This window comes from Prionailurus viverrinus, chromosome C1 (genome assembly GCF_022837055.1).
Source record: "Prionailurus viverrinus isolate Anna chromosome C1, UM_Priviv_1.0, whole genome shotgun sequence".
Lineage (NCBI taxonomy): Eukaryota > Metazoa > Chordata > Mammalia > Carnivora > Felidae > Prionailurus > Prionailurus viverrinus.
Genome location: NC_062568.1, coordinates 140,586,700 through 140,599,319, shown reverse-complemented (window position 1 = coordinate 140,599,319; position 12,620 = coordinate 140,586,700). Strand labels below are relative to the sequence as shown.

General features: G+C 45.0%; 1 protein-coding gene across 4 annotated transcripts in view; it reads left to right on the top strand.

The window, feature by feature from the left end:
* The first annotated feature begins 5,787 nt into the window (after nt 1–5,787).
* The window catches only part of LMO4 (LIM domain only 4), a 17,257-nt gene continuing 10,424 nt past the window's right edge, over nt 5,788–12,620 (top strand). The window contains exons 1-2 of one of the 4 annotated variants that reach the window (XM_047870956.1): nt 5,788–6,630; nt 9,374–9,612. In XM_047870956.1, the coding sequence (XP_047726912.1) occupies nt 9,377–9,612 (236 nt within the window). In that variant the 5' untranslated portion in view covers nt 5,788–6,630; nt 9,374–9,376. Of the gene's footprint in view, nt 6,631–6,984; nt 8,941–9,000; nt 9,157–9,373; nt 9,613–12,620 lie in introns of those variants that run through there. The other 3 variants (XM_047870955.1, XM_047870958.1, XM_047870957.1) reach the window with 3 other exon arrangements.

The following is a 12,620-nucleotide window of genomic DNA, read 5'->3' as shown; positions in this document are numbered from 1 at the left end:
CAGCAGTAAGTAGGAATTTCAATGCAGTGTTAAATGTTATCTCAGTGGAGAAAAGCAATAAAACCAGGACAGAGAGAGGCATCTGGGCACAATGCGTGGATGTTTTAACCCTCTAATTAGAACAAACATGTACAAAGGTAGTGTTGTTTAAGTTTTCATTCTTTCTTTGAAGCAAATTGTTTCCAGAGTATTGTTCTGTAATGACTTCTCTTGCCCTTATTGTCAGAGAACACAACAGATGGCTCTGGAAAAAGGCTAGAAAGAAAGTCTATTTTATTCTTGGGTTGTTTTCCCAAATTTTAAAGTGAATTCACTTAAATTATTTTCCCTTCAAAGGAAACTTTCCTCCAAAAATTGTCATCTTAGACCCAAGATCTCAAATATATTTTCAGTGATTTCTTATCATACAGAGAAATCGACAAATTTGCTTTCTCTGTCAGAATGTTTTGAACCTAGGAAAGAAGTGGTGATTCATCAAAAACAATTTTATTATGAAATTTGATTTATGTTGAGAAATATAAATGGTGACGTTATAATGTGTACCTCTGTGTGGAGGGAGCACATTTTGGTCAATTGAGTTATCCAATTTTATTATTTAAAAAAATCCATATCGGTTGTTCTTTTTATTCTAAAAAATTTATGGCACTGTATAGAGTAGAAATATGTGTTTCTCAAGTCTACGGACAGCTATGGATTGAACTGGCCTAATTCCACCACGGTCATTCATTACAATTAGATGAATAAACATTATCATGTTTTCATCAACTTTTTTTTTTTGTGAGTGAACAGAGACCACTATTATACTTTAAAATATTACATTTTATTACAAATGTACAGAGAGAAAAGGCTTAATTATATCAATACTGTAAAATTAAAATTATATCAATACTGTAATTAAATACAGTATATAATACTGTATATAAAATACTGTAATTACTCCAACTAAAGGAGCTGTGGTTTGGGGCACTTGAAATTTCTGAATTATTAGCCTTTCTTTTACCAAGAATAGTTAGTGGGAACATAAGCGGGGCAGATGAACTATGTTTTAATGCTTTCGTTTCTCTACCATAAATGCTCATTTCCATCGTCTTGGAGAGGAACAGTAATTAATGTTGAATGAAATTGCTATTTTCTACTGGATTTATAATTTTAATATATATTCGTAGTAATGACCACCTCACATATACACAGATGGCCCAGTCATCTACATACCCTCTTTTGCATCTATTACAAAATTAAATTTATCCGCAATAAGATTTAATTTGACTTTAATAAGCATTGTCTGTCAACCTAGTAGACCATTCATAAGACCCTAATGAACATATAATATACTCACATATATAGTCTGATAATATATCTGCAATGATATATGCAGAATATCCCTTGTGCTTGAATACTGTTGACAGAATTCAGTCCTGGAAGTGGTGAGTGAGTAAGCCAAATAATTTTTCTGTAATATCATCACTATGGAACATATTCATATATCAAGATTTGCTGTAGATTTGGGGGATATTTAAAGTCCTGTTCCTACCCTAAAAAACATATATGAAGAAAGTGAGTAATCTCTTGCCACACTAATAAAAGTAGCCTTCCTACATCGGGCAAAATCATGTATCACAGATTTTTTTTTTTTCTTTCTCATCATCTTTTTCTCCTTTCCCATCATCCCCAGGAGTTTCAAACGTCCTAATCAAGTAGAATAATTAAAAGGAAAATCTACATCTTAAATTATATTTCTAATCACAGCAATATCAATGCTGTTTCATTTTCCTCGTGACCTTTTAATTATTTTATTGTGATAAAATCAACTTCGTCGCTATGCTTTGACATTACCCTACAAAAAAAGAGGTTAGGGTAGAACTTTCAAAATACTGATTAACATAATCAGGGGGGACATTTACCAAATATAGACATTTAGATTGCTTTAAAAAAGAATGAAAGAAAGAAAGGAAGAAAGAGCGGAAGAGAATGTCCTAACACAGCAAGAACCTACTCCTTTATCACATGAAACATTTAGTGAGATATGGACAAGAAATTTTGAGAACTATGGGCAAAAGGAGGTCAGTAAATTTAAAGTATTGTTATTAGTATTTAAAGCCAAGCTGTGGTTCTTTGAGATGTAGTCTCTTAGGTAAGTTGAGATCTCCATAAATCTTTATGCTTAAAGGTGGCAGTGGTCTCTCTGCCTCTACTTCCCGTGCAGTGCCCCCCCCACCCCCAAGCCAACACCACCACCCTAAGACACTGGCGGGGACATAACTGCCATTCCCCTCCTTGGATTTTCCGTTACATCTGTGTAACTACTGTTCCCTCCTCTTTCCGCATCTTTTACATTTTGGAATTGTCCTAGACTAAAGCTTTTCAGATTCACCTTGGCTGAAACTTCTGATTTCAAGGGATCTCTATGATGGCAGTAATAAAGGTAGGTGGATTTTTTTTTTAAGTTTTTTTCCTAAAAGGGATGCCTTCAAAAGAGTTTTGCATTGACTTTATTTTTTAAAATATTCTTTCTTCTTTTGTTCCTTTTTCTTAATACGTATATTTTTAAAGTTTAGTCATTTATTTTTGAGAGAGACAGAGCATGACATGAGTGGGGGAGGGACAGAGAGAGAGAGGGAGAGAGAGAGAGAGAGAGACAGAATCCTAAGCAGGCTTCGCACCAGCAGCACAGAACCCAATTTGGGGCTCCAACCCACCAACCGTAAGATCATGACCTGAGCCAAAATCGAGAGTCAGCCACTTAACCAACTGAGCCACCAGGCACCCCAACTTTAAAATTTTTAAACATATTTTCTGAGAAAGGGCTGGAGGCATTTTGTCAGGGAGGTTACCCTATTAGCATCAAATAAATAGTCGGGCTGTTCTCTAGGCACGGAAGGCAACTTGGGTCTGTGTGGAACTTCTGGTTGTTCATAGGAGATCTTAGAGAACTGTCACTTAGAGAAAGGAAGGATGATTATGATTGCAGGACTGAAATAAGAAAAAGGGAATGTATGGACAAATCAATTTGGGGTGAATCAGGGGAATGAGGGCTTGATCTGGAATCAATATGGTTCCTATATTTAATTAGGATTCAAGAAAGGAACAATTTGAGTTTCTTTCTTTTCCGAAACACTGTATTCTTATTTCTTGCTGTAGGTGAGTAGGCTAGATAAGGAAAGTATCATGCCAGCAGAATTTTCTTGAACTGTTGGGCACAATATAACATTATTATTTTGCATTTAGGCAATCTTACTATATACCAGTATTATTACCTTGAGCACTGTTTTATATTCGTTTAAGGAATACCTGAATACAGAATTCCTTTATCCATAATAAACTTGTGTGTGTTTACACGGTTTTTGTGAGTTTAGCACCAGTGGAAATAAAAGATCGACATCCCTACCTCATCTAAGCAGGCACTTTCAGCCCACAGATCTTGCTACTCGGATGAGAAAGCACAGCCACATGCAAAGCATGCAGAAATAAAGACTACCCAGAGGTGGCGCTGTGGTTAAAGTACACCTGAATTTTGATTACAGTGACTGTATTTACTTCCTACCCCTCAGAAGAGACTGTTAGCCATTATCGCTTTTGTATTTCTATAACCACAACATCAGCAAATAAAGCTCTCTGGTAACATACTCCCACCTACTCCAATCTACCGGGACATGTGTTAAGACCTCATTCCACACACAATTAGAGCCAAAACACTAAAACTACCTCCTAGGCCCCTTCTAGCCTAGAGATCTGTATTCAAAGTTTTACCCATGCTTTTCTCCTTTCCCCCTCCCTCCCTTCCTTTCTCCCTCCCTCCCTTCCTTCCTTCCTTCCTTCCTTCCTTCCTTCCACCCACAAAACTACATGGATGCTTTGGAGAATCACTCAGTGATATCTGATGTTTGATTAAATTTCTAACATTTCATTTTAAAATAAAGACTTCATTTTAGTGTACATACTTCAGGAAATACCACAATTCATTACAGGCCTATATATTATATGTTCTATTTGAGAAAATCATTTTTTAAAAAAGGACACATAAAGACCATTTGGCTTAATTCCTTCATTGGTAGATAAGAAAATTAGGGGCCACAGCAGGAAACTTATTTGTACATGACAAATCATAATTGTAGCCCACTAAGGTCTTGTGTCATCTCGTTTTGATTATTATAAATTATTAACAAATTGAAACTGAAGCAGGGAATTAGAATGTGTGTTTTTTATTTGTTTATGGGGTTCCTTTCCTCATTTGGTTTAATTGAGTTTTCTTTACTAACCTTCAAGGAACATTACATCTTTTAAGATGGGCTTCTTTAATCACACTCATCTGCAGCTGTTTTCTGTACAGGACATTTTAATTACTATTATACTTTGAATGATTTAAAAAAATGTTTCGCATACGTGCACAAAGTGACTGGTTCATAAAAATTCAATACCAATCAATAAAAGTAAGTCATTTAATTTTGAGGTGCTAGAAATATAAAGAAATGACTATTCTAATTGGTATTTAAAATGTCCTCTGCTTGACATTACAGGCAATGAATATTGTTTCTTTTGCAGCCTTAATTTTGATGGTTTGAAAGACAGCAATCCCCCAAACAGATAGTAAAACCATAGATGTTTAACAACTGCATTGTCTAGCCAGATTCTTCTGCAGGTCCCTTTCCTCAATCCAGCAGTACTGTGTGTAATACAATATGAAAACTTGTCCCATAAGGCTGGTTTTACTTAATGATACTTAGCAGAAGGGCTTTGCACTTTCATGATAATTTCCCCCAGAAAAATCTCTCTGGAACGTACTAATAATAATCAGACCTAATATTAGCCTCAGATCAGAAATTTATTAAACCTATTTGGCAGAGTAGATAAAGTTGAATGACTAGGTATTCAAACATCTAGGCTGAGCTTGGGCCCTGGAAAGAGACCTAAAAGCATTCCTCAACAGTTAAATTTATACCAGAAGTGACCTTTCGTACTCTCCAGAGGCTGTGAGTTTGGGAAATTTTGCAATTACTTCTGTTGCTTTTGGGGGGCTATGAGAAAGTGGGGTTCTCATCCTCCACAGTGAGGTGGATGGAGGGCAAGACTTCCTGAAGTTTCCCTCAACTTCCGAAGTAAGGGCTGTGATCTTTTTTTTCACCGACAATTGACAAGTATCTCTGAAATGCCTACGAGGCTCTTTAACTCCGGCTAATGTGGGAGAAGAGGGTAAGGAGGGAGTACTTAAGAACTACTGATTCACTGTCTTTACCTTGTTAACTGAACTTCCACTGAGGCTCATCAACCTCCAACACCGCGAATTAAAAAACAAAAACAAAACCTCTTCTGCGTGTGTGTGAAGTCCACCGCCCTAGGATTTCGGGAAGACTTTTCTTCCCAAACAGGAAGAGACCTATTTCTGAGACGTGAAGTTAAGTTTCCTAAGGGGCTCGTGTCGGTGCGAGGGGAGGGCAATCCCCGAGGGGCGGGCGGGTGCGGGTCCCGAGGGTCCTCCGCGCGCTGGGCAGGCCGGAGCGGCACCCGACGCCTCCGCTCTCGATCCGGGGCGGCGGAGGGCAGCCCGGCAAGGTCCCCGGCGCCCGGGTCGCCGCTTCCCACCTGATTCCGGCCCTTCCCCTCTCCTTCCACCTCCCGCTCCACCGCCTCCCTCTCTTCCCCGCCCCCAGAGTCTAGTTTCAGTCATCCCTTTGTCCTTCCCCGGATTGGCAGGTTTTATTATTCCGCCTGAACAATCCGGCCGCCCAGTGGCTGAGGGTCGCTGACGTCGGCGGCAGAGCCGGGGAGTAGTTGGGATTTTGCTCTGTCAGTAACACATGTGTAAGCGCCGCGGAGGGAGCGAGCGAGCCGGCTAGAGGCCAGCGCCGCCGCCGCCGCCGCCGCCTCCTCCTTCTCCTCCTCCTCCGAGCCGGGCAGCAGCAGCTCCGGCAGCAGCCCGGGCAGCGGCGCAGGCTCCAGCGCGCCGGGCCCCGGCCGGCCGCAGCTTCCCGGCCCCTGGGCGCGCCCGCCTCCCGGCTCCGCGCCTGCCGCCGCCGCTCCGGGGCTGTTGTTTCTGCGGCTGCCCCCCGCCCCGGCTGGAGGGGCAGGAAGCTCGGCCGAGCGGCCGCCGCCGCCAGCCCCGAGCGAGCGAGCGAGCGCGCGGGAGGGAGGAAGGCGGTGGAAGAGGAGGAGGAGGAGGAGGAGGAGGAGCGGGAGGCGCGCGGGCGGGGGCGGGGGCCGCCGGGCGGGGGAATATACAAAGTGAAGCCACATTGCCAAACTTGCAGCAGCGATTGCAGCAGTTGCTGCCGCTGCGCCGCGCCTGAAGCCGCGCCGCGCGGGCCGAGGGCTCCTGCAGCTGCTCGCGCGGAGCCGGAGGCGGAGGAGAACGCCGAGGACTGAGATTGACACTCCTGCTCCCGGCCGCCCGCCACTTACGCGGGGCCCCCCAACCCAGCCTCAGAGCGACGCGTTAAAAAAAAAAAAAAAAAGAAAAAAAAGGGAAAAAAAAAAAAGCAGCCCTTAGCCCCCTCCTCCCCTTTCCTGCTTCTGCGAGAACATCCCCCCTCCCTACAGCTCCGCCAGCCCAGGCGCCCCTTCCTTGGAAGCCGAGCGGCTTCGCTCGCTTTTCGCCGCCGCCGCCTCTCGCAGTATTGCAATATAGGGGAAAAGCAGGTAAGGGGACGGCTGGGGAGCCGCGGGCAAGGAGGGGGGGGGAGGGAGGAGGGGGCCGATTTGGGCCAGGGCTGTTTTCTTTGGCTTCCTTCCCTTGACCGTCCCAAATTGCAAGTAAACAATACGTCGGCTTAGATAATGCGCGAGTCTGAAACTACCGAGGCCGGCCTGCGAGCTAGCACGGAGGGCAGCCAGCTTTGTAGCGGTTCCTGCTTACAAAAGGGTTCTTCTTGGAGACCGGGCTGGTGGGGACCTTGGAGGGGGGTGGGGATATTTTCAGTTCCTAAGGGAAAGGCAGGAGGTGCTTAAATGAGGGTTTAAGTATGAGAAGTAGTGTGGGGGAAATAGTCACGGTTCCCCCCCCCCCCCCCCAGTAAACACTATTTTTGAAACAGTGGCAGAAAGGGTCTAAGTGAGCAGGATTCAGTATTGCTGGTTCTTTTCAAAAATTCCTCTTGGCTTATAAGTCTTTTGTTCCAATCCAGGAGAAATCCGGTGAATCACCTAATTAAAATCAAGACATGAATTAAGCATCCATTTTTGTACTACAAATTGCCAGCGCTACGTTTGTCCCTCCCCTGGTCTCCATTAAAAAACACCAGAGACGTTGTTAAAGGGGGGCAGATTTTGCCTCTAGCTGCCAGTTCTGCTTTCTATTTCACTGACTATCCCAGGACCTAAATTGCTTGGCTATGTAATTACTAGAGTATAAGCCTATTTAACTTAAAAGCTTTCTTTTTTTTCCAACTCTAAATGAAACTTGATGAGGGCCCGTCCTTAGTTATCAGGGGAGTCAGTTTCTGGTCAGTCCTCTTGATTCATCTCTTTTAGATTTAATCAGCATTAAGGTATTGCTTGTCCTTAAGAGCTTTAGCTAATGGGGTTACTGGATGCTTTTCTCAGTGTAATGTTTCCTTTTCAAAAAAATATACATATATATTTACCTCTCACCAAAGATGGGGGCGGGGAAGAGCTTGGAATCTCCTCCCTCCCTCTCCCCTTTTAAAAAGGAATTCGGAGCGATTAAAACGTTGGGGGAAACAGTTTAAAGACCTCGGGCAGGAAATGCAGATTCATTTGGGTTAGGGCTGAAATTGTAACAAAAAGCAATTCCTCGAGTAAATGCATCAGATAAATCAATTTACATAAAGGTATGATGCATTCGGATAAATGCAATGCTAATGGGTTTTAGAGTGGTCCTGTTTCCAAAGTCTCAGGGTTTTGTTACAGCTTAATTGGTGCAGTTCTTATTCTGGTTTATTGTGCGGTCACTGGACACACGTTCCGGGACTCTTTCGGAGGAAATGTGTTTAAAATCGGCCTATTTAAGGAACCCGAGTCCTTGTTTCGTTCCCTTCCCCTGGTTTTTTTGCAGCAGCCAAGTTGGGCCGGGGACAGGCAAAGTTCGCCCTCTCCCTTCTGAGGTATCAGCTGAACGTCTTGAGCAGATAGCCGGGAGCCTCGGGGGGAGCCTACACTCTCGGCTTACAGAGGACAAAGACAAAACAGGCTGCTTAATTGGCAGTAAATAACTTGATCTTTTTATAGAATAAGTGACTGGAGGAACACTAGGACTTTATTGGACTCAGGATTGGAGGCAACAAATTAATCGGTTTAGGCTAAGCTTTATAAATTGATTCCTATATTATACCCCAGTTGCTTCTCGTGACATTCATTAGAAAGAGTAGGGAATTTTTAAAAGCAGTTTTTGGTGACAGCAGGACTGGCTCCTATGTAACTTGTGCATCCTTTAATAGTGCCTTCCCGCATATTATCTGTAACGCCCCCCCTCCCCCCTTTGGAGGAACAAAGCTTTAGCATTTAAATTGCTGATCAAGGGCAGATTAGTGAGACCAAAGTGGAGAGTGTTTGTATAGGAAGTTAACAGGCATCCTAAAGTTCAATGATCTATTATTCTTGCCTGTGTCCTGAAAACCCAGAGAAAACACTCATTGATCTTCAAAATGAAATGAGATTTGGAACAATAATGGGAGATGGCGGTCACCACAATGGCATGTGAAAGGTGCTGTTTAAAATACGAAAAACCAGTTTCGCAACTTTACACACCGCACCCCCTCCCTCGCGTCCCCTCGCTCCCCTCCCACCATCACGCTCTCCCTCTCCCCTCTGCCGGTCCCTCCCTCCCTCCCTTTCAGAAAACCCAACTATTTCCAACTTGTGAACTGCAGCTGCACTTCCCAGGGCAGAGCTCGGGAGAGAACGTGGCTCCGGCGGGGGCCGCCTCCCCACTCCCCTCGGCTAGCTCTCCCGGCTCGGCTGGGGCCGGGGAGGGGCCGGGCGCGGCGGTGGGTGGGTTTGACCCTCATTTGCTGGAGGCGGGCGGCGAAGGAGGGAGGAGGGGGCAGTGGGCGGAGGCGGGGGCTGGGAGGAGGCGCCGCGAGGGGTGGAGCGCGCCTCCGAGCCTCGCTCTCCGAGTTTTGACAGTACCCAAGCTGAAATTGTCAGCGGCGGCGAGCGCTGGAAAGTTGAGAGGAGCTCGTGGCCCCAGAACAAAGCTTGAGAAAAGTAAACAGGCGGCTGCTGCCGGCGATCCTCCCTCCTTTCCTCTCCCCCTCACCCTCTTTCGCGCGGTTGCCCCGCTGCTTCCTTCCAACAGTTCGGGGAGTTGGGGGGGGGGGGTGGGGGGGGGACATGTTCGGTCTCTCTCGCGCGCGGCGATTACTAACTTTTGCATTGCCCCTGTTTTGTCTTTCTCTCCCGGTCCCCTTCCCGCCCTCTGCAGACCATGGTGAATCCGGGCAGCAGCTCACAGCCGCCCCCGGTGACGGCCGGCTCCCTCTCCTGGAAGCGGTGCGCAGGCTGCGGGGGCAAGATTGCGGACCGCTTTCTGCTCTATGCCATGGACAGCTACTGGCACAGCCGGTGCCTCAAGTGCTCCTGCTGCCAGGCGCAGCTGGGCGACATCGGCACGTCCTGTTATACCAAGAGCGGCATGATCCTTTGCAGAAATGACTACATTAGGTAAGACTTGGCTGCCTTTCCTCGAGATGGGTGAGCAGAGCAATGGCAAGGCCAAAGGTTACCAAGGGTTTTAAGGAGAGGAACTGGACACCTATGAGAATATATTGTAGCCTCCACCACAAAAACCTTCTGATTGGCCGGATTTAAGGGTTTCAAGACGAACGTGTTAATCTTCCATTTTTTAAATAATAAATTAACGGCAAAAACTATACTAAGACTCTGTCCATCTGGTGGGACTGGGCCTTTAGGTGTGCAAAGGTTGGGTACTCTCCTGACCAAAATTTTAAGTCGTCTGCCCCAACTGGATCCTCAGTTGAAAAGTGGGAGTTAGGCTGCTACCTTAAAGCAAGGTAGGGACCTACATAGAAACTCAGAGACAAAAGATTGACTTACAAATAAGTGTAGTTAGCGAGAAATGATTTGCCTATGGTGATGGCTAATTATATTTACGTAAGCACTTTAAAACTTTTTTGAGTGGAAAACTGTGACTCATTCTTTGTGCTCCTTGTGAAAAATGCTGATTACCCATCAGTTTAAAGACTTGTAATTCTTCTTAGAGCAAACTCTACCTCTCCCCCCCCCCCAAAAAAAAACCCCGAAATCCTTAATGGTAGTGTTTCTCTTTGTGTACTATTACTTGAAGGCTTGTAGTACTCAATGTTAGTGTGTGGTTTGCGATATAGAATTTGCAGGTTTTTCAATTGAGGAATGTGCAGATTTGGGGTTTGTTGTTGTTGTCGTTTGTATCACTACCTTTGATCCCCAAAAGAGATTTAGGAAAAGAGGCTATAGAATTATACTAATCTTGCATTTTAAAGCAATGTATAGGAACATTCATATACCCATGTAAGCAGTCTTTTCCAACAAGTTTCAGTGCAATTAATGGAAAGAATTCAGGAGGTCAGGTGCCTATAGGATCTTTTCAGGTGAACTCAAGCTACTTAAACTCATTAATTTGAAAGGAGGCATTTGAAGGATTACACATTTAATTTGAGTAAATGGTTTGATAGACTGATGCACATGAATGCTTCTAGGAGGTGTTCTGTTTCAACATCCAGTAATTAAAAAAAAAAAAAACCCACACGCACACCGTTGATATTAGAGAACCGCTCACTTTTACGAAGAATTGCATTCTAGTTCAATTTCTGTCCTAAACCGTTTTCTTTATAGATATTAGTAGAAAATGTTGCTCTCTTCAATGCGGGTAAATCAGTGGGTGAGGTTTTTTTGTACAAAGTTTAGCTCCATTGTGATTCCCTCAACTCTGCATCTAAAAGTGCAAAAGATCCCAGTGCAGTTCAGAGCTGAGTGTGTGTATGTTTACCCCAGTGGTATCATTAATCTAAAATGATGGAGCAAAATGACATTTGGTTATTCCGATAATGCAACCTATGTCCACTCTGCTGGCATCCTCAATCAGCCAAGTAAAAGAAATATAGGAAGGGAGAGGGCTTTTATTTTTAAATTAAGATGGCAGCATTAATTTCACTAAGTGTTCTTTTAGAAGTAAATGTTGGAAAATCAACAGGAGCATGGGTGTAATGCTTTCTGGTCCTCCTTCCAAGCAATGCCATGAGCTTTGAGCTTTGACAGTATTGTAATTAAATAGAGAGCAAAACTGGTAAGACGGGAGGGTAACTTAAAGTGGAAAAATTGAGAGTGCTATTCAGATGCCGGGAATGGTACAGATTCACCTCCTGTCAAGTGCCTTCAAAAAACCTTTGCTTCTGATTACCACTAATTAAAAAGAAGATGGGTCCACTTGCATTCCCTCAGGACAAGTTTAGGCAAGTGGCTTTCTGGGAATTGCCTGCTTTCCCTATTCTTGGGACCAAATATAAATGCCCATTTGGTGTTTTCAACTGGCTTAATGGAGCAATGGAAGATGTGTACCCAGCACCATGCCTTAATTAACTGGGTCCATTTTCTCATTTTTTTCCCCCTCTGATTTTGAAAACGGGAGCCAGGCTTGCTCTTGAACTACATGCTACCCTGAGAAGCTTAGACCTCTCCCGGGAGAGATGAGTTCTAGCTCAGTACGGAATTGATCATCGCCTCCCACTCCTTTCAGAGCTCATCAACAGCTGAGCCTCCCCCACCCCCAGGTTGAGGAATCTCTGAAGTCTTCCTTCAGTGTTCCTCCCTGTGCCCATCAAGGTGCCAGAAGGGTGGGAAGGTGAGGAGCTGGCGCGCGTCCTTTTCCTCTCAGCTACTCCCTCCCCAATCTCCTCCCCAGTCCACTTGTTGGAGGAGCTTTGAATTCTGCAAGGATGGCCACTGAAGAGCAGAGTAATCCGCTTGCCAGATGCCAGGTGAAGGGGGCCCTTCGGCTCCTCGGCCCCGACTGGGACCACAGAGCCATTTATTAAGGGGCTTTAAGCTGCCTGACTTGGAGGTGTGAGCTTTTGAAAACTACCAAGATATGGCTAAAAAGCTGAGGGGAAGCAGGGCTGGGATGTGTGGTGGGGGGGGGGGGGGGCACAGCTTTTCCCTAGTCCCTTCCCTCTTCCTGACCAAGTGTCTATTGGGCAGAACTGGTCTTCTGCCTCCTCTCCCTCCAAGATTTCAGATAAAGCGGCTGCCTTGCTGCAGCGAATCCGCACAATTAAAAGCTTTAATTAGTGGCTCCTCCATTTTCTTAGTTCTGATGGGCTTTATCTAATGAGATCTGGTCTCTGGCTTAGATCTGCTCCGAATGACGTGTCCGCAATGAATGAGAGCTGCGTCGCAAACAAAACATTTAATTAACAAAATTGGCCTCTAAGAGAGGGAGGGAAAGACTGGGGGGGGCTGTGGAGGGGAAGAGGGAGGGTGGATCTTAAAGGGGCCAACGCCTGCCCGCCCCCACTACAAAAGTAGGCGAACCTTGGAACTGTCCCCTCTTCTTCTCCCCACCCAGCTTCTGACCCCCCCCTCCCCCCCAGCTCTATGCTAGCGCCACCAAGTAGCTTTCAAAACTCCGTTTCTCTTTTCCTCGAACCCTTCTTCCTCCACCCCCATGTCGGCCC